This window comes from Coregonus lavaretus (genome assembly GCF_964263955.1).
Source record: "Coregonus lavaretus genome assembly, chromosome: 30".
Classification (NCBI taxonomy): Eukaryota; Metazoa; Chordata; class Actinopteri; order Salmoniformes; family Salmonidae; genus Coregonus; species Coregonus lavaretus.
Window position 1 is genome coordinate 37,017,030 of NC_140017.1, and position 22,605 is coordinate 37,039,634.

General features: G+C 46.0%; 1 protein-coding gene across 1 annotated transcript in view; it reads left to right on the top strand.

The window, feature by feature from the left end:
• Positions 1–22,183, top strand: part of LOC311105398 (mitogen-activated protein kinase-binding protein 1-like) — a 72,872-nt gene extending 50,689 nt beyond the window's left edge. The window contains exons 22-31 of the mRNA XM_084147544.1: positions 2,913–3,245; positions 3,389–3,534; positions 4,362–4,474; positions 6,290–6,412; positions 7,576–7,696; positions 8,768–8,879; positions 16,129–16,195; positions 18,834–19,530; positions 19,762–19,999; positions 20,558–22,183. Of these exons, the coding sequence (XP_084003670.1) occupies positions 2,913–3,245; positions 3,389–3,534; positions 4,362–4,474; positions 6,290–6,412; positions 7,576–7,696; positions 8,768–8,879; positions 16,129–16,195; positions 18,834–19,530; positions 19,762–19,999; positions 20,558–20,812 (2,205 nt within the window). The 3' untranslated portion in view covers positions 20,813–22,183. The remainder of the gene's footprint in view (positions 1–2,912; positions 3,246–3,388; positions 3,535–4,361; positions 4,475–6,289; positions 6,413–7,575; positions 7,697–8,767; positions 8,880–16,128; positions 16,196–18,833; positions 19,531–19,761; positions 20,000–20,557) is intronic.
• The last annotated feature ends 422 nt before the right edge of the window (positions 22,184–22,605 follow it).

Genomic DNA, 22,605 nt, shown 5'->3' on the forward strand with positions numbered 1-22,605 from the left:
TGTAAATAAGAATTTGTTCTTAACTGACTTGCCTAGTTAAATAAAGGTAAAATAAAAATAATAAAAACATGTATTGACTCAGGGATTTGAATACCTATGCAACTTAGATTCCTGTATTTAATTTTCAATAAATGTGCCAGAATTTGTAAAAACATATTTTAACTTTTTCATTATGGAGTATTGTGTGTAGATGGGTGAGGTGAAAAAAATATATTTAATCCATTTAGAATTCAGGCTGTAACACAATGTGGAATAAGTAGAGGGGTATGAATACATTCTAATGGCACTAGCTGTATGTTCAGTAGAGGGGTATGAATACATTCTGAAGGACTGTAGCTGTATGTTAAGTAGAGGGGTATGAATACATTCTAATGGCACTAGCTGTATGTTCAGTAGTGCCAGCTGTATGTTCAGTAGTACATTCTGAAGTACTGTATCTGTATGTTAAGTAGAGGGGTATGAATACATTCTAATGGCACTAGCTGTATGTTCAGTAGAGGTATGAATACATTCTAATGGCACTAGCTGTATGTTAAGTAGATGGGTATGAATACATTCTAATGGCACTAGCTGTATGTTCAGTAGAGGGGTATGAATACATTCTAATGGCACTAGCTGTATGTTCAGTAGAGGGGTATGAATACATTCTAATGGCACTAGCTGTATGTTAAGTAGAGGGGTATGAATACATTCTAATGGCACTAGCTGTATGTTCAGTAGAGGGGTATGAATACATTCTAATGGCACTAGCTGTATGTTCAGTAGAGGGGTATGAATACATTCTAATGGCACTAGCTGTATGTTCAGTAGAGGGGTATGAATACATTCTAATGGCACTAGCTGTATGTTCAGTAGAGGGGTATGAATACATTCTAATGGCACTAGCTGTATGTTCAGTAGAGGGGTATGAATACATTCTAATGGCACTAGCTGTATGTTCAGTAGAGGGGTATGAATACATTCTAATGGCACTAGCTGTATGTTAAGTAGAGGGGTATGAATACATTCTAATGGCACTAGCTGTATGTTCAGTAGAGGGGTATGAATACATTATAATGGCACTAGCTGTATGTTCAGTAGAGGGGTATGAATACATTATAATGGCACTAGCTGTATGTTCAGTAGAGGGGTACGAATACATTATAATGGCACTAGCTGTATGTTCAGTAGAGGGGTATGAATACATTCTAATGGCACTAGCTGTATGTTCAGTAGAGGGGTATGAATACATTCTAATGGCAGTAGCTGTATGTTCAGTAGAGGTATGAATACATTCTAATGGCACTAGCTGTATGTTCAGTAGAGGTATGAATACATTCTAATGGCACTAGCTGTATGTTCAGTAGAGGGGTATGAATACATTCTAATGGCACTAGCTGTATGTTCAGTAGAGGTATGAATACATTCTAATGGCACTAGCTGTATGTTCAGTAGAGGGGTATGAATACATTCTAATGGCACTAGCTGTATGTTCAGTAGAGGTATGAATACATTCTAATGGCACTAGCTGTATGTTCAGTAGAGGGGTATGAATACATTATAATGGCACTAGCTGTATGTTCAGTAGAGGGGTATGAATACATTCTAATGGCACTAGCTGTATGTTCAGTAGAGGTATGAATACATTCTAATGGCACTAGCTGTATGTTCAGTAGAGGGGTATGAATACATTCTAATGGCACTAGCTGTATGTTCAGTAGAGGGGTATGAATACATTCTAATGGCACTAGCTGTATGTTCAGTAGAGGGGTATGAATACATTCTAATGGCACTAGCTGTATGTTCAGTAGAGGGGTATGAATACATTCTAATGGCACTAGCTGTATGTTCAGTAGAGGTATGAATACATTCTAATGGCACTAGCTGTATGTTCAGTAGAGGGGTATGAATACATTATAATGGCACTAGCTGTATGTTCAGTAGAGGGGTATGAATACATTCTAATGGCACTAGCTGTATGTTCAGTAGAGGTATGAATACTTTCTAATGGCACTAGCTGTATGTTCAGTAGAGGGGTATGAATACATTCTAATGGCACTAGCTGTATGTTCAGTAGAGGGGTATGAATACATTATAATGGCACTAGCTGTATGTTCAGTAGAGGGGTATGAATACATTCTAATGGCACTAGCTGTATGTTCAGTAGAGGGGTATGAATACATTCTAATGGCACTAGCTGTATGTTCAGTAGAGGTATGAATACATTCTAATGGCACTAGCTGTATGTTCAGTAGAGGTATGAATACATTCTAATGGCACTAGCTGTATGTTCAGTAGAGGTATGAATACATTCTAATGGCACTAGCTGTATGTTCAGTAGAGGGGTATGAATACATTCTAATGGCACTAGCTGTATGTTCAGTAGAGGGGTATGAATACATTCTAATGGCACTAGCTGTATGTTCAGTAGAGGTATGAATACATTCTAATGGCACTAGCTGTATGTTCAGTAGAGGGGTATGAATACATTATAATGGCACTAGCTGTATGTTCAGTAGAGGGGTATGAATACTTTTTATTTTTAATGTTTTATTTTTAATGTTATTTTTTTTATTTTTTTATTATTTTTTTATAATTATTTTGGGGGGATGGATCAGCTTAATATTGCAGATAGATTGTATCTTCTATCAATGTAATTGTCTGCATCACTTCCAATCCCCCATGTTTTTTTAATTTTTTTTTTTTTTTATATATATACTCCCCTTTATTACTTTTCAACCCCACTAGGTATGAATACTTTCTGAAGGACTGTAGCTGTATGTTAAGTGATGTGACTCAGTCTTGTGGCGGTTCCCTCACTCTAATGGTTAGATGTTGCCTCTATGGCTATGTTGCAATTGGAACCCTATCCCCTATGTAGTGCACTTTAACAGAGCCTTTTGTCATTTGAGATGGTCTCTCTGTTATGTCAGGGTCCTGCAGCAGGCACCGCCGAGCTCCAGCCAGCCCCCCTCCAGCCCCGCGGGCGCTGGGCAGAGCAGCTCAACCCCCTGGCCATCCGCGCTGTCCTGGAGACACACAGCCTGCAGCGCCCTCTCTCCCCCACCCCCCGGAGAGCAGAGGGACCAGGAGAGGAGGAGGAGGAGGAGGAAGATCCATACTTCCACCCTCAGAGCCTGGACAGCCTGCTGGGAGAGGAGGAGGAGGAGGAGGAGGTGGTGATGGAGGAGGAGGAAGAGGTGGTGATGGAGGAGGAGGAAGAGGTGGTGGAGGAGGAAGATGTGGTGGAGGACGACGAAGACCAGGTCTGTTTAAAGAGATACTTTACGCACAAATCTTTTATTTTTTTATTTTTTTATCTCAGAAGTGGTATGTCGATGGTTCTATATTGTTGCCAATCAGTCCAGACAAACATTACATTTACATATTTGTTGTTGTTGTTGTTTAGGGTTCTGGGTCTCTTCAGAGGCCTGGGTTCCTGGCCCTACCGGACAGTGACGACATGTTTGGTCCAGGCCTCAGCTCTCCAGAGAGGAGTAGCTACATCCTCTACCCTGCCAACAGCACCACGCTGTCCACTGGAGGAAGAGAGGGGTGAGCGAGAGTGGATCGGTCTGCTTGGAAATCTATTTACTGTTCTCTCAAAATGAGTTTGATGTGGGGACGCTGTGTGTATGAGGTTGTTTATTTAGGGATGCTGTGGGTATGAGGTTGTTATAGGTTGTGTGATGATGCTGTGTGTATGTGGTTGTGTTTATGTAGGGATGCTGTGTGGTTGTGTTTATGTAGGGATGCTGTGTGTATGAGGTTGTGTTTATGTAGGGATGCTGTGTGTATGAGGTTGTGTTTATGTAGGGATGCTGTGTGTATGAGGTTGTGTTTATGTAGGGATGCTGTGTGTATGAGGTTGTGTTTATGTAGGGATGCTGTGGGTATGAGGTTGTGTTTATGTAGGGATGCTGTGTGTATGAGGTTGTGTTTATGTAGGGATGCTGTGTGTATGAGGTTGTGTTTATGTAGGGATGCTGTGTGTATGAGGTTGTGTTTATGTAGGGATGCTGTGGGTATGAGGTTGTGTTTATGTAGGGATGCTGTGGGTATGAGGTTGTTATAGGTTGTGTGATGATGCTGTGTGATGATGATGTGTGATGCTGCTGTGTATATAGCTGGTGGTCCTCTGTAGCTCACTTGGTAGAGCATGGTGCTTGCAACGCCAGGATAGTGGCTTCAACACCGATACCTTTAAAACATGTTTGCACGCATGCCTGGTGTGTGTGTGTGTGTGTGTGTGGATCTCCTCTGTGTGTGTGTGTGTGTGTGTGTGTGTGTGTGTGTGGATCTCCTCTGTGTGTGTGTGTGTGTGTGTGTGTGTGTGTGTGTGTGTGTGTGTGTGGGTCTCCTCTGTGTGTGTGTGTGTGCAGTGAGTTTGGCCAGCAGCACCAGCAGCAGCGGGGCTGGGGAGGAGAGGAGGAGCTGAGTCCAGACAGCGCCTGTTGTGTTGGTTCTGCAGAGAGCCAGGACCAACCCCAGGATGGTAGGTCTAGTATACGCAACTACTACTATAATACTAATACTACTACAATACTACTACAATACTACTACTGTAGCCATAGGATGGTAAGACTAGTCTACACTACTATAATACTATTACTACCACTACACGACTATAATACTACTACTACTCTATAATATTACTACTATAATACTACTACTGCTGCTAATATTACTACTTTAATACTAATACTGCTGCTAATACTACTACTACTACTACTACTCGACTACTCTAGCCATAGGATGGTAAAACTAGTATATGCTACTATAATACTAATACTACTGTACTACTACTCTATAATATTACTACTATAATACTACTATTCTTCTACTACAATACTAATACTACTCTACTACTCTAGCCATAGGATGGTAAAACTAGTATATGCTACTACTACTCTACTATAATGTACTCTACTACTATAATACTAGTATTACTACTACTACTCTGTTACTATAATTCTACTACTATAATACTACTATAGACTGAGTCCAGGGCCCTTCCATCACCATGGCCGTCTCCAAAAATGTTTGTGTGTAAAAATAAATGTAAATCGTTTTTTGGGGGATGCGAAAATATAAAATTTTATTGGATGTGATTAAATATGTATGATTTAAATGCCAGGATTTCATAGTTATTTTGGCTTTTCATCTAGTCGAATTTGCTTTACACTATTGAGGAAGAGATTTGTTTTTCATGTCACATGTCCCACCTGAGTTTGACAACAGATGATAATCAGATATGGTGACATGCTGTACCAAAATGAACGAATGGCGGGAATCAATGGTATTGTGCATTAGATGACGTATTCTCAGTAGGAGGAGCCTAGTATGTTGATATTCTCAGTAGGAGGAGCCTAGTATGATGATATTCTCAGTAGGAGGAGCCTAGTATGTTGATATTCTCAGTAGGAGGAGCCTAGTATGTTGATATTTGTTGCTTACTGCATTCGATTTGACTAAATAGTACGTTCTAAAATAGTATGCAGTATGATTAGTACACAGTTTTAGTAAGTAGTAGGCAAGATAGGCTGTGTCCGAAATCTATGTCAAATAGTGTTGTTGTTGATCCTGACTCCTCTCCTCTCCTTGCCGATACAGACTCCCTGACTCCTCTCCTTGCCGATACAGACTCCCTGACTCCTCTCCTCTCCTTGCCGATACAGACTCCGACTCCTCTCCTCCCCCTGCAGATACAGACTCCCTGACTCCTCTCCTCTCCTTGCCGATACAGACTCCGACTCCTCTCCTCCCCCTGCAGATACAGACTCCCTGACTCCTCTCCTCTCCTTGCAGATACAGACTCCCTGACTCCTCTCCTCTCCTTGCCGATACAGACTCCCTGACTCCTCTCCTCGCCAATACAGACTCCCTAACTCCTCTCCTTGCCAATACAGACTCCCTGACTCCTCTCCTTGCCGATACAGACTCCCTGACTCCTCTCCTCGCCAATACAGACTCCCTAACTCCTCTCCTTGCCGATACAGACTCCCTGACTCCTCTCCTTGCCGATACAGACTCCCTGACTCCTCTCCTCGCCGATACAGACTCCCTGACTCCTCTCCGATACAGACTCCCTGACTCCTCTCCTCGCCGATACAGACTCCCTGACTCCTCTCCTTGCCGTTACAGACTCCCTGACTCCTCTCCTCCCCCTGCAGATACAGACTCCCTGACTCCTCTCCTCTCCTTGCCGATACAGACTCCCTGACTCCTCTCCTTGCCGATACAGACTCCCTGACTCCTCTCCTCGCCGATACAGACTCCCTGACTCCTCTCCTCTTGTCTCCCCCTGCAGATACAGACTCCCTGAGCCAGGTGAGTTCTACAGGTAGCTCTGGAGTGGAGGAAGAGGAGGAAGATCCACAGACACTCCTTAGACAACACTTTGACACCATGGCCAACCACCTGAGCAACGAGGGTACGGATGATAATGTGGTAGTGTGCCGCTAGCCTCTTGTCAGGGTAGTGGAGTTGAGCTCTTTTCTCACAGAGCGGTGCACAACTGCTCCAGCGCTCCACCTCCTTTTTCCGACAGCTACGCAAAAAAACGCTACTTGCTCACAGAAAAAAAAAAAGAAGTAGTATGATTTAAATGCCAGGATGTCATAGTCATAGCTCAGCTGGTAGAGCATGGCGCTTGTTACGCCAGGGTAGTGGGTTCGATCCCCGGGACCACCCATACGTAAAAATGTATGCACACATGACTGTAAGTCGCTTTGGATAAAAGCGTCTGCTAAATGGCATATTATATTACAATCATGCTTTCGGGATACGTGTCTTTTCAGATTCCACAATGATTATTTAGTTGTGGACACTACATCACCTACCTCCCTCTTGCTCTTGGTCCTCATCTTTGTAAGTCACCTTGAGCTAAATTGGAGCGGGTGAGAAGGCCGACGCTCCGCGCTGCAGTCAAATTGGACACGCTCCGCTCCAGCTCCGCTCACATACTCTGGTCTGGGTCTAACCCTAACCAGTCCATGGACCAGACTGGTCTGGGTCTAACCCTAACCAGTCCATGGACCAGACTGGTCTGGGTCTAACCCTAACCAGTCCATGGACCAGACTGGTCTGGGTCTAACCCTAACCAGTACACGGACCAGACTGGTCTGGGTCTAACCCTAACCAGTCCATGGACCAGACTGGTCTGGGTCTAACCCTAACCAGTCCATGGACCAGACTGGTCTGGGTCTAACCCTAACCAGTACACGGACCAGCCAGATGGACAGATGTGGTTGAGTCTAGGCTAGTGTCTCGTTACCCATTTAAAAAAGAACAGTTTGGATGTATTGTTTATTTTTATTTAACCTTTATTAACTAGGCAAGTCAGTTAAGAACAAATTCTTATTTACAATGACGGCCTGCACCGGCCAAACCCGGACGACGCTGGGCCAATTGTGCGCAGCCCTATGGGACTCCCAATCACGGCCGGTTGTGATACAGCCTGGAATCGAACCAGTGGGGTCTGTAGTGACGCCTCAAGCACTGAGATGCAGTGCCTTAGAACGCTGCGCCACTCGGGAGCCCATTGTAAGTACAGTTTGTAGCTAGCTATAACTGATATCTATTCTGCCCCTGTAGAGAAGTTTGAGACCGACCTATCCAGTCTGCAGCCTCCACCCCTAGAGACAGAGAGCCTCTTCCTCAACCCCAGGTTCAGCATCTCTACACGCTTCCTGTCTCGTTTCCAGAGCCGCCTCCGGTCAGTAACACCTCACCTTACCTTACCTTATGCCGCGTTCAAAACAACTGGGAACTCGGGAATCTCCGACGTCAGTGCGTTCAAAACAACTGGGAACTCGGGAATCTCCGACGTCAGTGCGTTCAAGACAACTGGGAACTGTAATCCAACTCGGAATTCCAAGTCGGAAACTCTGGCATCTTTCTAGAGCTCAGACTTTCCGAGCTGAAGAGCGCTGACGTCATGATTTGAGTTAGTTTTTTTCCCCAGAGTTCCCAGTTGTCTTGAAAGCACCATTACCTCAGTCACACCTCACCTTACCTTACCTCAGTAACACCATACCTCAATAACACCTCACCATATCTCAATAACACCTCACCATACCTTACCATACCTCAATAACACCTCACCATATCTCAGTCACACCTGCCCCCTGTATTGATGCAGTGTGTAGTTAGTGTGGATGCAGTGTGTAGTTTTGTATTGATGCAGTGTGTAGTTAGTATTGATGCAGTGTGTAGTTTTGTATTGATGCAGTGTGTAGTTAGTATTGATGCAGTGTGTAGTTTTGTATTGATGCAGTGTGTAGTTTTGTATTGATGCAGTGTGTAGTTAGTATTGATGCAGTGTGTAGTTTTGTATTGATGCAGTGTGTAGTTTTGTATTGATGCAGTGTGTAGTTAGTATTGATGCAGTGTGTAGTTAGTATTGATGCAGTGTGTAGTTAGTATTGATGCAGTGTGTAGTTAGTATTGATGCAGTGTGTAGTTAGTATTGATGCAGTGTGTAGTTAGTATTGATGCAGTGTGTAGTTAGTATTGATGCAGTGTGTAGTTAGTATTGATGCAGTGTGTAGTTAGTATTGATGCAGTGTGTAGTTAGTATTGATGCAGTGTGTAGTTTTGTATTGATGCAGTGTGTAGTTAGTATTGATGCAGTGTGTAGTTAGTATTGATGCAGTGTGTAGTTAGTATTCACATACATCGCGGATGATGTGTCCAGGAGCATCAATAGATGTATTCATTCAATCATGCAGTGTGTAGTTGTTTAGTTTTTAACCCTGTCCCGTTTCGTGTCTGTGTGGCACGTTAGTGGTCCTGGTGCCGCCCTGCGACCCGCTCCTCTCCCGCCCAGCATCACTGAGGAGCCCAGCAGCCTCTCCTCTCCTGACTCGACCCCGGCCCCCAGCCTCAACACCACTCAGGTATTGGCCTGTTCCTCACTTATCTTGTTCGCAGACACTTCCGCCCAAATGTGCGGAAGGTCTGGTAGAATTGCGACGTTAATATTGGCCTTCGTTAGGATACAGAGTGGCGGGAGATTTCTCCCGGGTCATTACTCATTGGTTTAAAGGCCCAGTGCGGTCAACAACGTAATTTTCCTGTGTTTTATATATATATTTCCACACTGACGTTGGAATAATACTGTGAAATTGTGAAAATTATGATAAATAGCCTTTTAGTGTAAGAGCAGTTTGAAAAGACCGCCTGAAATTTCTGCCTGTTTTGGTGGGATGGAGTTTTGGCCTGTCTGGTGACATCATTAGGCGGTTAATTAGTTTATAGACCAATAAGAGATCCAAACCTCTGCTAATAACAGCTCGTTTTCAGTTTTCCTCAGACCACTCCCAGACAGTCCTAGCAAAATTCTTGCTTCAGGAGTTGCTATTTGCTAAGAAGCTATTTTTGTTTCTTTTTGACCATTTTAATTGAAAACAATCTTAGTAAGATACTTAATTGTTACCCAGAAATTATGACATTGAGATAAAAAAAAAAAAACTACTGTTACATTGGACCTGTAATCGGCTTAATCTACCAACCAATCATTTCCCACAACACCTTCCCCCACGTGTCTTGTGCCTGTCGTATCGGTCCGACGTCTTGGTTGTCGTATCGGCCCGACGTCTTGGTTGTCGTATCGGTCCGACGTCTTGGTTGTCGTATCGGTCCGACGTCTTGGTTGTCGTATCGGCCCGACGTCTTGGTTGTCGTATCGGCCCGACCTCTTGGTTGTCGTATCGGCCCGACGTCTTGGTTGTCGTATCGGCCCGACGTCTTGGTTGTCGTATCGGCCCGACGTCTTGGTTGTCGTATCGGCCCGACGTCTTGGTTGTCGTATCGGCCCGACGTCTTGGTTGTCGTATCGGCCCGACCTCTTGGTTGTCGTATCGGCCCGACCTCTTGGTTGTCGTATCGGCCCGACCTCTTGGTTGTCGTATCGGTCCGACGTCTTGGCTTTAAACTCTTATTGGGATAGTTTTCTCCACAAGCGCGACACACGTCGACCTCAGATTTTAGGGGTGTAGTCTTTGTTCTTCTCGTGAAGCCACTCAGTAGCTACAGTTGAAGTCGGACGTTTACATCCACCTTAGGTTGGAGTCATTAAAACTCGTTTTTCAAACACTCCGCACATTTCTTGTTAACAAACTATATTATTATTATTATTATTCTGACATTTCACATTCTTAAAATAAAGTGCTGATCCTAACTGACCTAAGACAGGGAATCTTTACTAGGATTAAGTGTAAGGAATTGTGAAAAACTGAGTTTAAATGTATTTGGCTAAGGTGTATGTAAACTTCTGACTTCAACTGTAGCTATATCCTTTGCTAGTTGGAAGGTATGGAATATTGTGTTTTTCTCCCTTTTGAGGTTAGGGGGAATGTTTTTGCTAGCTTACCAAAGTCCTGCCTCCATTTGGAGCCACGCCTCACAGTCGAATTATTCGCTAAAATTTAATATTGACAAATACTTTACTCAGTAATGTCATCCCCAAATAATTCTATGGTCACTCCCACTAAGGCCAGCTTTGAATGGTTGATTTACCAGGCTTATCCGCTGTGCGAGGTTAGTTCGTCACCAACACGCAGAACACAAGATACAAACCGGGGGCCAAGATATATGGGGCCCGACCTCTTGGTTGTCGTATCGGTCCGACCTCTTGGTTGTCGTATCGGTCCGACCTCTTGGTTGTCGTATCGGCCCGACCTCTTGGTTGTCGTATCGGCCCGACCTCTTGGTTGTCGTATCGGCCCGACCTCTTGGTTGTCGTATCGGCCCGACCTCTTGGTTGTCGTATCGGCCCGACCTCTTGGTTGTCGTATCGGCCCGACCTCTTGGTTGTCGTATCGGCCCGACCTCTTGGTTGTCGTATCGGCCCGACCTCTTGGTTGTCGTATCGGCCCGACCTCTTGGTTGTCGTATCGGCCCGACCTCTTGGTTGTCGTATCGGCCCGACCTCTTGGTTGTCGTATCGGCCCGACCTCTTGGTTGTCGTATCGGCCCGACCTCTTGGTTGTCGTATCGGCCCGACCTCTTGGTTGTCGTATCGGCCCGACCTCTTGGTTGTCGTATCGGCCCGACCTCTTGGTTGTCGTATCGGCCGACCTCTTGGTTGTCGTATCGGCCCGACCTCTTGGTTGTCGTATCGGCCCGACCTCTTGGTTGTCGTATCGGTCCGACGTCTTGGCTTTAAACTCTTATTGGGATAGTTTTCTCCACAAGCGCGACACACGTCGACCTCAGATTTTAGGGGTGTAGTCTTTGTTCTTCTCGTGAAGCCACTCAGTAGCTACAGTTGAAGTCGGACGTTTACATCCACCTTAGGTTGGAGTCATTAAAACTCGTTTTTCAAACACTCCACAAATTTCTTGTTAACAAACTATATTATTATTCTGACATTTCACATTCTTAAAATAAAGTGGTGATCCTAACTGACCTAAGACAGGGAATCTTTACTAGGATTAAGTGTAAGGAATTGTGAAAAACTGAGTTTAAATGTATTTGGCTAAGGTGTATGTAAACTTCTGACTTCAACTGTAGCTATATCCTTTGCTAGTTGGAAGGTATGGAATATTGTGTTTTTCTCCCTTTTGAGGTTAGGGGGAATGTTTTTGCTAGCTTACCAAGTTCCTACCAAAGTCCTGCCTCCATTTGGAGCCACGCCTCACAGTCGAATGATTCGCTAAAATTTAATAATGACAAATACTTTACTCAGTAATGTCATCCCCAAATAATTCTATGGTCACTCCCACTAAGGCCAGCTTTGAATGGTTGATTTACCAGGCTTATCCGCTGTGCGAGGTTAGTTCGTCACCAACACGCAGAACACAAGATATATGGGGCCCGACCTCTTGGTTGTCGTATCGGTCCGACCTCTTGGTTGTCGTATCGGCCCGACGTCTTGGTTGTCGTATCGGCCCGACGTCTTGGTTGTCGTATCGGTCCGACGTCTTGGTTGTCGTATCGGTCCGACGTCTTGGTTGTCGTATCGGCCCGACGTCTTGGTTGTCGTATCGGCCCGACCTCTTGGTTGTCGTATCGGCCCGACCTCTTGGTTGTCGTATCGGCCCGACCTCTTGGTTGTCGTATCGGCCCGACCTCTTGGTTGTCGTATCGGTCCGACCTCTTGGTTGTCGTATCGGCCCGACCTCTTGGTTGTCGTATCGGCCCGACGTCTTGGTTGTCGTATCGGTCCGACGTCTTGGTTGTCGTATCGGCCCGACCTCTTGGTGAAATTGTGAAAATTATGATAAATAGCCTTTTAGTGTAAGAGCAGTTTGAAAAGACCGCCTGAAATTTCTGCCTGTTTTGGTGGGATGGAGTTTTGGCCTGTCTGGTGACATCACTAGGCGGTTAATTAGTTTATAGACCAATAAGAGATCCAAACCTCTGCTAATAACAGCTAGTTTTCAGTTTTCCTCAGACCACTCCCAGACAGTCCTAGCAAAATTCTTGCTTCAGGAGTTGCTATTTGCTAAGAAGCTATTTTTGTTTCTTTTTGACCATTTTAATTGAAAACAATCTTAGTAAGATACTTAATTGTTACCCAGAAATTATGACATTGAGATAAAAAAAAAAAAAACTACTGTTACATTGGACCTGTAATCGGCTTAATCTACCAACCAATCATTTCCCACAACACCTTCCCCCACGTGTCTTGTGCCTGTCGTATCGGTCCGACGTCTTGGTTGTCGTATCGGCCCGACGTCTTGGTTGTCGTATCGGCCCGACGTCTTGGTTGTCGTATCGGTCCGACGTCTTGGTTGTCGTATCGGTCCGACGTCTTGGTTGTCGTATCGGCCCGACGTCTTGGTTGTCGTATCGGTCCGACGTCTTGGTTGTCGTATCGGCCCGACCTCTTGGTGAAATTGTGAAAATTATGATAAATAGCCTTTTAGTGTAAGAGCAGTTTGAAAAGACCGCCTGAAATTTCTGCCTGTTTTGGTGGGATGGAGTTTTGGCCTGTCTGGTGACATCACTAGGCGGTTAATTAGTTTATAGACCAATAAGCGATCCAAACCTCTGCTAATAACAGCTCGTTTTCAGTTTTCCTCAGACCACTCCCAGACAGTCCTAGCAAAATTCTTGCTTCAGGAGTTGCTATTTGCTAAGAAGCTATTTTTGTTTCTTTTTTGACCATTTTAATTGAAAACAATCTTAGTAAGATACTTAATTGTTACCCAGAAATTATGACATTGAGATAAAAAAAAAAAAACTACTGTTACATTGGACCTGTAATCGGCTTAATCTACCAACCAATCATTTCCCACAACACCTTCCCCCACGTGTCTTGTGCCTGTCGTATCGGTCCGACGTCTTGGTTGTCGTATCGGCCCGACGTCTTGGTTGTCGTATCGGCCCGACGTCTTGGTTGTCGTATCGGTCCGACCTCTTGGTTGTCGTATCGGTCCGACCTCTTGGTTGTCGTATCGGCCCGACCTCTTGGTTGTCGTATCGGTCCGACGTCTTGGTTGTCGTATCGGCCCGACCTCTTGGTGAAATTGTGAAAATTATGATAAATAGCCTTTTAGTGTAAGAGCAGTTTGAAAAGACCGCCTGAAATTTCTGCCTGTTTTGGTGGGATGGAGTTTTGGCCTGTCTGGTGACATCACTAGGCGGTTAATTAGTTTATAGACCAATAAGAGATCCAAACCTCTGCTAATAACAGCTCGTTTTCAGTTTTCCTCAGACCACTCCCAGACAGTCCTAGCAAAATTCTTGCTTCAGGAGTTGCTATTTGCTAAGAAGCTATTTTTGTTTCTTTTTGACCATTTTAATTGAAAACAATCTTAGTAAGATACTTAATTGTTACCCAGAAATTATGACATTGAGATAAAAAAAAAAAAACTACTGTTACATTGGACCTGTAATCGGCTTAATCTACCAACCAATCATTTCCCACAACACCTTCCCCCACGTGTCTTGTGCCTGTCGTATCGGTCCGACGTCTTGGTTGTCGTATCGGCCCGACGTCTTGGTTGTCGTATCGGTCCGACCTCTTGGTTGTCGTATCGGTCCGACGTCTTGGTTGTCGTATCGGCCCGACGTCTTGGTTGTCGTATCGGCCCGACCTCTTGGTTGTCGTATCGGTCCGACCTCTTGGTTGTCGTATCGGTCCGACCTCTTGGTTGTCGTATCGGTCCGACCTCTTGGTTGTCGTATCGGTCCGACCTCTTGGTTGTCGTATCGGTCCGACCTCTTGGTTGTCGTATCGGTCCGACCTCTTGGTTGTCGTATCGGTCCGACCTCTTGGTTGTCGTATCGGTCCGACCTCTTGGTTGTCGTATCGGTCCGACCTCTTGGTTGTCGTATCGGCCCGACCTCTTGGTTGTCGTATCGGCCCGACCTCTTGGTTGTCGTATCGGCCCGACCTCTTGGTTGTCGTATCGGCCCGACCTCTTGGTTGTCGTATCGGCCCGACCTCTTGGTTGTCGTATCGGCCCGACCTCTTGGTTGTCGTATCGGCCCGACCTCTTGGTTGTCGTATCGGCCCGACCTCTTGGTTGTCGTATCGGCCCGACCTCTTGGTTGTCGTATCGGCCCGACCTCTTGGTTGTCGTATCGGCCCGACCTCTTGGTTGTCGTATCGGCCCGACCTCTTGGTTGTCGTATCGGCCCGACCTCTTGGTTGTCGTATCGGCCCGACCTCTTGGTTGTCGTATCGGCCCGACCTCTTGGTTGTCGTATCGGCCCGACCTCTTGGTTGTCGTATCGGCCCGACCTCTTGGTTGTCGTATCGGCCCGACCTCTTGGTTGTCGTATCGGCCCGACCTCTTGGTTGTCGTATCGGCCCGACCTCTTGGTTGTCGTATCGGCCCGACCTCTTGGTTGTCGTATCGGTCCGACGTCTTGGTTGTCGTATCGGTCCGACGTCTTGGTTGTCGTATCGGCCCGACCTCTTGGTTGTCGTATCGGCCCGACCTCTTGGTTGTCGTATCGGCCCGACCTCTTGGTTGTCGTATCGGCCCGACGTCTTGGTTGTCGTATCGGCCCGACGTCTTGGTTGTCGTATCGGCCCGACGTCTTGGTTGTCGTATCGGCCCGACCTCTTGGTTGTCGTATCGGCCCGACCTCTTGGTTGTCGTATCGGCCCGACCTCTTGGTTGTCGTATCGGCCCGACCTCTTGGTTGTCGTATCGGCCCGACCTCTTGGTTGTCGTATCGGCCCGACGTCTTGGTTGTCGTATCGGCCCGACCTCTTGGTTGTCGAATCGGCCCGACCTCTTGGTTGTCGTATCGACTCGACCTCTTGGTTGTCGTATCGGCCCGACGTCTTGGTTGTCGTATCGGTCCGACCTCTTGGTTGTCGTATCGGCCCGACCTCTTGGTTGTCGTATCGGCCCGACGTCTTGGTTGTCGTATCGGTCCGACGTCTTGGCTTTAAACTCTTATTGGGATAGTTTTCTCCACAAGCGCGACACACGTCGACCTCAGATTTTAGGGGTGTAGTCTTTGTTCTTCTCGTGAAGCCACTCAGTAGCTACAGTTGAAGTCGGACGTTTACATCCACCTTAGGTTGGAGTCATTAAAACTCGTTTTTCAAACACTCCACACATTTCTTGTTAACAAACTATATTATTATTATTATTATTCTGACATTTCACATTCTTAAAATAAAGTGGTGATCCTAACTGACCTAAGACAGGGAATCTTTACTATGATTAAATGTAAGGAATTGTGAAAAACTGAGTTTAAATGTATTTGGCTAAGGTGTATGTAAACTTCTGACTTCAACTGTAGCTATATCCTTTGCTAGTTGGAAGGTATGGAATATTGTGTTTTTCTCCCTTTTGAGGTTAGGGGGAATGTTTTTGCTAGCTTACCAAGTTCCTACCAAAGTCCTGCCTCCATTTGGAGCCACGCCTCACAATCGAATGATTCGCTAAAATGTAATAATGACAAATACTTTACTCAGTAATGTCATCCCCAAATAATTCTATGGTCACTCCCACTAAGGCCAGCTTTGAATGGTTGATTTACCAGGCTTATATCCGCTGTGCGAGGTTAGTTCGTCACCAACACGCAGAACACAAGATACAAACCGGGGGCCAAGATATATGGGGCCAGATCCTAACCTGAGATGCATGCAAATCATATTTTGGTGTAAATCTTCCATAAGATTTCATGAAAGTCAGACATGTGGATCACTGAAGATGTTTTTGCTATCTACAGGCCAACTCAAAGCAGTTCCTTGTGAGCAGTGCTACAGAATGTCTTCAAGAGGAGAGCCAGACCTCCGGTGAGTACTAATCTAGAGGTAGACTGATGTGGTAAGATTTTAATTTACTGGACATTTTAGAACTTTACCGGACATGTTAACGGATTAGGTGCTCAAAATCACATTCCGATTATTGTACTTCATCTTAACAGAATAGAAATTAGCCTGTGAAGTTGTGGTCCTCTGTAGCTCAATTGGTAGAGCATGGCGCTTGTAACGCCAGGGTAGTGGGTTCGATCCCCGGGACCACCCATACGTAAAAATGTATGCACACATGACTAAGTCGCTTTGGATAAAAGCGTCTGCTAAATGGCATATCATTATTTTTTAATAAAAAAAATTTATAAAGTAGAACGATGTTCTCATACCAACATGACGGGTTTTATTGAAAAGCGAAACGTCGCCCGCTGCTTCTTCACCCCTGCTATAAATCATAAATGAATATCATTTTAAAGAAATAACTTCCAAATATAATATTCGTATAATGTAATTTGCGAACGACCTGGCCTAAAGGCTATTTGTTATTTAAATAATAAATAACAACACAGCTGTTTTCAAAAACAATCTAGGACTTTCTAATTTAATTTAGCCTAGGCTGAATTAGGCCTAATAAATAACACAACATGGTTGTCTAGGAAACACCAGGGCCGGCCGGTCAAGGCTAGAAGGGATCCAGCTTTTGTCAAATTAACGTCAGATTTGACTTTTCGTAGCAGGTTAGGAGAATTAACGTAGCAGGTTAGGAGAATTAACGTAGCAGGTTAGGATAATTAATGTAGCAGGTTAGGAGAATTAGGTTAAAGTTAGGAAAAGGGTTAGGGTTGGCTAAAATGCAGAAAATATCAACTTTTGACGTTAATTTGATAAAAGCTGTGGCTTGGCCGGCCCCCCCCACTCCCCATTTCCGCTGTGAGTCAGCACCACAGCAGTGGGAAAGGGGGACACTCTAGGCAGCCACAAAATGAAGAAATTATCAAATTGATGTTGGACAATCAAATTCGATATGTAAATAAGGGAAATTCATAAAAAATAAGCTCTTTCTCAATGAACCAGCCTGTGAAATAAGGCCTGAGCCAATGCATTTATGAAAGCACTCGTTTCCAAAGCTCAAATGATATCTCTCTTAACATTTATTAACATCCAGTAGAACTGTAATGGTTATTGTAATTTGAACTGTCGTGACTCGTGTCGTGTGATGTAAGTGGCTTATTGATAACAACACTGTTTCCTACTATAGACAGTTGGCTGTCTAATGATTACAACATTGTAACTCTATCCGATGTAATAAGTTGACAACAATGTTTCGTTTACAAGTGCTACTGTATAAGCTCAACTGAAATGCACCAATTGCTCATGATACACATCATTACTCTATCAATCCATTCCAAATCGTTATACTATACGTGACACAGGGGCAGCATATGTTGATCTTGCCTAGGGAGGCAGCAGAACTGCTGGGACCGGGTCTGACCAACACAGCGGCGGCAGACCTTGGCCTGCTCAAAGTGAGCCGCTGCTGTTGGGAAGTCAAAACTGTCCCAACTCCTTGGAGCCGCTTGATGCACATCAGCCCCATTACTTTGTCCTCAAGAAGGAGCGTTTGGGAGGACGTCTTTACTCTGTTTTGGAGAACGAATCTCCTCTCGAATGGCACACTGGAAACTGGGATAGTCACCATTATTTTACAATGGATTTTCTTTTTCTTCAGGACAATTTGGCGGCAATCATTTTATAGGCTTTTCATTTTTTTAAACGGCCAAAAGCCAGCATTTACCTACCGGCTAACAGAAACCCTGGTGTGGTGTAGGCTGTAGTGAGTGTGGTATGAACCTGTTATCTCTCGATCTGCTGGTTGCTAAAATAATCCAGTCAGAGTGCTGAAGTGCCATCCAGCGGGGCTAAAGAGGTCTGCTTAATGATGTGGGCTTGTCTGTCTGTCTGTCTGTTTTGCTGATTGATGGTCTGTCTGTCTGTCTGGTGGCTGGTTGACGGTTGCTGTAACAATCCAGTGAGGGGTGTGAAGTGTCATCCAGCATCTTTAAAGCGGCGCTCCTCTTCGGTCCAGCAGACTCCCCAACCCCGCCCCCCCCTACGCAGCCGCAAAACCATAGCTGTACTACACTGGAGAGATACTCTGGGAGGTGTGTGTGTGTGGTCGATCCACCACAGCATTGATTACTGTGACTCACCTTGTGTCATGGGGAAGCTAGACTCTGTTCTCTGTATCTTTTGTCTCCATCTCTCACTGGGTTCCACCGTCTGGGTTCCACCGTCTGGGTTCCACCGTCTGGGTTCCTCTGGTGATGGCAGCCTGGTCTGATTATAGACCACACGGGATGATAATCTGGCTTCTAGAATGCACTGTGGTACTTTATGCTACAGTATACCAGCGTTTCTCAATCCTGGTCCTGGGAACCCAAAGATGTCCACTCCTGGACCAGGATTGAGAAACAGTGCCGTAAACAACCCTTAGTGTTATTGACCTGTAGTCTTTATGTTCCAACCCTCAGTGTTATTGACCTGTAGTCTTTATGTTCCAACCCTCAGTGTTATTGACCTGTAGTCTTTATGTTCCAACCCTCAGCGTTATTGACCTGTAGTCTTTATGTTCCAACCCTCAGTGTCATTGACCTGTAGTCTTTATGTTCCAACCCGTCAGATGTGACAGATAAGACCCTGAGGTCTCAGTCTAGTGGTCCACCATCATCATTCAGCTCCACCCTCAAACCCTCCCAGCCCGGGTTGGACAAGGAGCCCCTGACCCGGCCTCCTCGCCAGAGCTACATGGGAACCACCACCAGCTCCAGAGCCAAGAGGTCCCAGGGTGAGGGCCTGAACATCTCCCCGACTGAGGAGCACCCTGCTGGAGGGAAGATCGTGGAGGCGAGAGCCTCATCCCTCCAGGACCTCCAGAACATTACAGACCCGGAGTGCAAGGATAATCTACCACCCTCTGCCCAGCCCCCTGTATCCCACACCACCACCACCACTTCCTCAGTGGAGCCTCCTGCTCCTGCCAGCCAGCCTCCCTCCGTCCCTCCTTCTCCTGCAGGGAACCACAGAGCCAGAGCAGCTCTCCACCTGGACCTGGCTGTGCCCTCTGACCCCCCCACCCTAACCCTCCCCTTCCCTCTGGCCTCCCACAAGTCCCAGAGGGGGATCGGAGACTCAACTCGCCCGGCACGCCACGCCCTGGTCACCCCCACTGAGATGCGTTCTTTGGGGAAGGAGGCGAAGAGGTACCTCCGTAACATGGAGGACAGCCTGGGGCCACGGGGAGGATCCTCAGGGCCCCGCAGCAGCCTGGCCCCGGCCCCCACCCCCGCCATGGCCCCGGCCCCCACCCCCGCCATGGCCCCGGCCCCCACCCCCGCCATGGCCCCGGCCCCCACCCCCGCCATGGCCCCGGCCCCCACCCCCGCCATGGCCCCGGCCCCCACCCCCGCCATGGCTCCGGCCCCCACCCCCGCCATGGCCCTGGCCCCCACCCCCGCCATGGCCCCGGCCCCCACCCCCGCCATGGCCCCGGCCCCCACCCCCGCCATGGCCCCGGCCCCCACCCCTGCCATGGCCCCCACCCCTGCCAGCCCAACCCTCCCTCAGGCCCAGCTCACTGAGAGCCCCCCCCATCTGCCCCTGCAGCAGCAGGCTAGCGACAGTCCTGGTTCTGCCTGTTCTTTCCCTCTCCATGGTGACTCTGGTCTCCATGGTGACTCTGGTCTCCATGGTGACTCATTAGAGGAAACGCTGAACCTTCAGATGTGTCACCAGGTGGCCAACGAGTTGAGGCACACCATGAGAAGGGCCATCACATTCTACAACAAGGTCAGATTACAAACTAATGAAAACAATATTCACTAGCTTTTCAAAGATGCATGTGTTATCAACTTCAACCAGCCTGTCAAACGTTTCAACTAAGCCTTTATCCTTTAAAGGGATACTGCTGATGTAGAGAGTTGAGTGGTTTATCTACTTAGCCAGAGAGTCAGAACTCATGGATACTAGTTGTCACTGCGTCCAGTTTGGAGATTATTGAAGTTAGCATGTCGTTAGCTTAGCGCAAATGCTTTTAGTCTCCCGGTACTGTAGCCAGCTCCTCTCAAAAGCAGGGGAATAAACTTTCTAACTACTCCAATGCTGGGTGGTTGGTCATTTATAGTCTTACAAAGCAATACATAGTAATCGATATTTTATACATTTGTTAATTTCACTGATAATCATAAAATACCAGATTAAATTCACTTCTCATTCTTTCCCCGTTCCGTTGTCGCGTAGAGATGTAGAGGGATCGCAACATTATCTGTCCCATTATGGCGTCTGAGCGCACGGACACCGCCACCGAGACCGATACAACGTTGTCTCTCTGTCTCTGTTCTCTCACAGGTCCGCTGCGTTACAGACGGCCCAGAGCAGCAGGGCCAGATGTCGGCCATTTTAAAAGAGGCCTTCTGTGTCGCGCAGACGGAGCTGGACTCTCTGGTTCCTTCAGGTCCGAGGTCAGCAGCAGGTCACAGCGCCCCCTGTCCCCCGGAGGACTCTCCAGGTCGCCAGCTGAGAGATGACCGGACCGTCGCTCTACTGGAGAAATACTCTGAGATGCTGCTGTGCATTGCTGAGAAGAAGATGGACAGCAGCTAGCTGATGGGTTTGCCTAGATGGGAATGCCCCGCTGCAGGTTAGGAGAACTAACGTAGCGAATTAGAGTTAGGTTAAGATTAGGAAAGGGATTAGGGTTAGCTAAAATGCAAAGATTATCCCTGATGTAACTCGAATATGCAAGTTTTAACATATTCTAGACATGACCCTAGCTGATGGAGGATGAGACAAGACGTCCTTACGGGAAGCAAATATCAACCATATGAGAACAATTGGATGCGTTCCCTTTTCCACCAGGCTGTTTCAATAGCATCCTGGCCTTTTTAATCAACAGCACCTTTAAACCTGACCGGAAGACTGTCTGTGTATATTACAATGTTTATTTAGATTTGTTTTAAGCCATACCTTTAGTGAATGTTTTAGCACGGCATTAGAGACTGACTGAAATAAATCAGTGGTAAATACATGCTTCACCATCTAGTTTAAAGTCTCCAACTTGTTTAAAATCTTTATTTTTAGCTTTGTCTTATGATCCTATTTATCTTTATGGATGTTTTATTTCTTTTGCTTATTACTTAATTTAAGCTCTTGTTTTGTCTTCTTTGTGTGATAGCCGTTTGTCTGTCTTTGTGTGATAGCCGTTTGTCTGTCCGTTTTCGTGTGATCGCCGTTGTCATTCTTGGGTTATTTAGCGCTCAGTGGTGGTCTGCTTGAAGTTACCCCAGGGCCCGTATCCACAAAGCATCTTGTTGTTTTTTTCTGAATACGATTACATGGGCAGATCCCCGATCAGCACTCCTTTTGAGATGCTTTGTGGCTATGAGCCCTGGTCCATATCCCATTCTGTATCTAGCCTTGTAGCCATTGACACTTTATTTCAAACATGATCTATTGAGCATCAAAGCAGTCCAATGAGGAGTCATTCAGCCACAACCAAAGTGACCCGCTTTAAATCAGTGTTTACATTTTTTTTTTAAACTCTTATTAATTACGGTGTAACATTTTATTTGGACCCTGTCCAGTTATTTGTGTACCGGTATGTTTGCTATTTCATACTGAGGAGTTCTCTATCTAGTAGTCAAGTTTTAAGTTCAGTATTAAAGTTTTGTTTTAAGCTCGGTGTCTGATTGATTCCTATTGAGGTTAGAGCCAACATACACTAGTGTTAAGGGCTGTATTATGCTATGGCCTATTTCTCAAAAATAGCATATTATGGAATCAGATGGGTATAAAGGTGTCACCGTCACCTGCAGTGTTTGCACAGTCCCTGTGGTGTTTCACTGTGTACTTCATGGTTTGTCGTGAAATTTGTTAAATTTCAATGTAAATATTTGTAATATTTTACCCTTCTGCTGTTGCGTTCATACGAAATGTCTATTTTACTAAGAATTTGTAATAAACGTGTTTTACATATTGCTTTGCGTGTTCTCCATACGACAACCATACTAGCTTTAACCTGGAACCGGGGGGGGGGAAGAAGGTCTGGAAGAGGTCTGTGGAGAATTTCTGCTGAGCCAGAACTTAAAGAAGCAGGGATCATCCTTGAAGGAAGTAGAGAGAACCACCCAACACCGGACCTGCTGGAGGAAGTCTGGGGGGGGGGGAGATCTCCTTTGAAATGTAGTACAGTAGGCCAATTGCTCATTGTCTTGATTCAGTCGTGCAATTTCTGCTGACCCGTATGTATAAATTATTTTAATTGGAGTTAGCCTAGTGCCGCGTTGACGTGCTAATCGGAACCAGGAAACTTCTAATTTGCCGGCTTGCTAACTGGTGGAACGCAGCATGTGAATATAACTACAACCAGTTAGCAGGTCGGAAATGCCCGAGTTTCC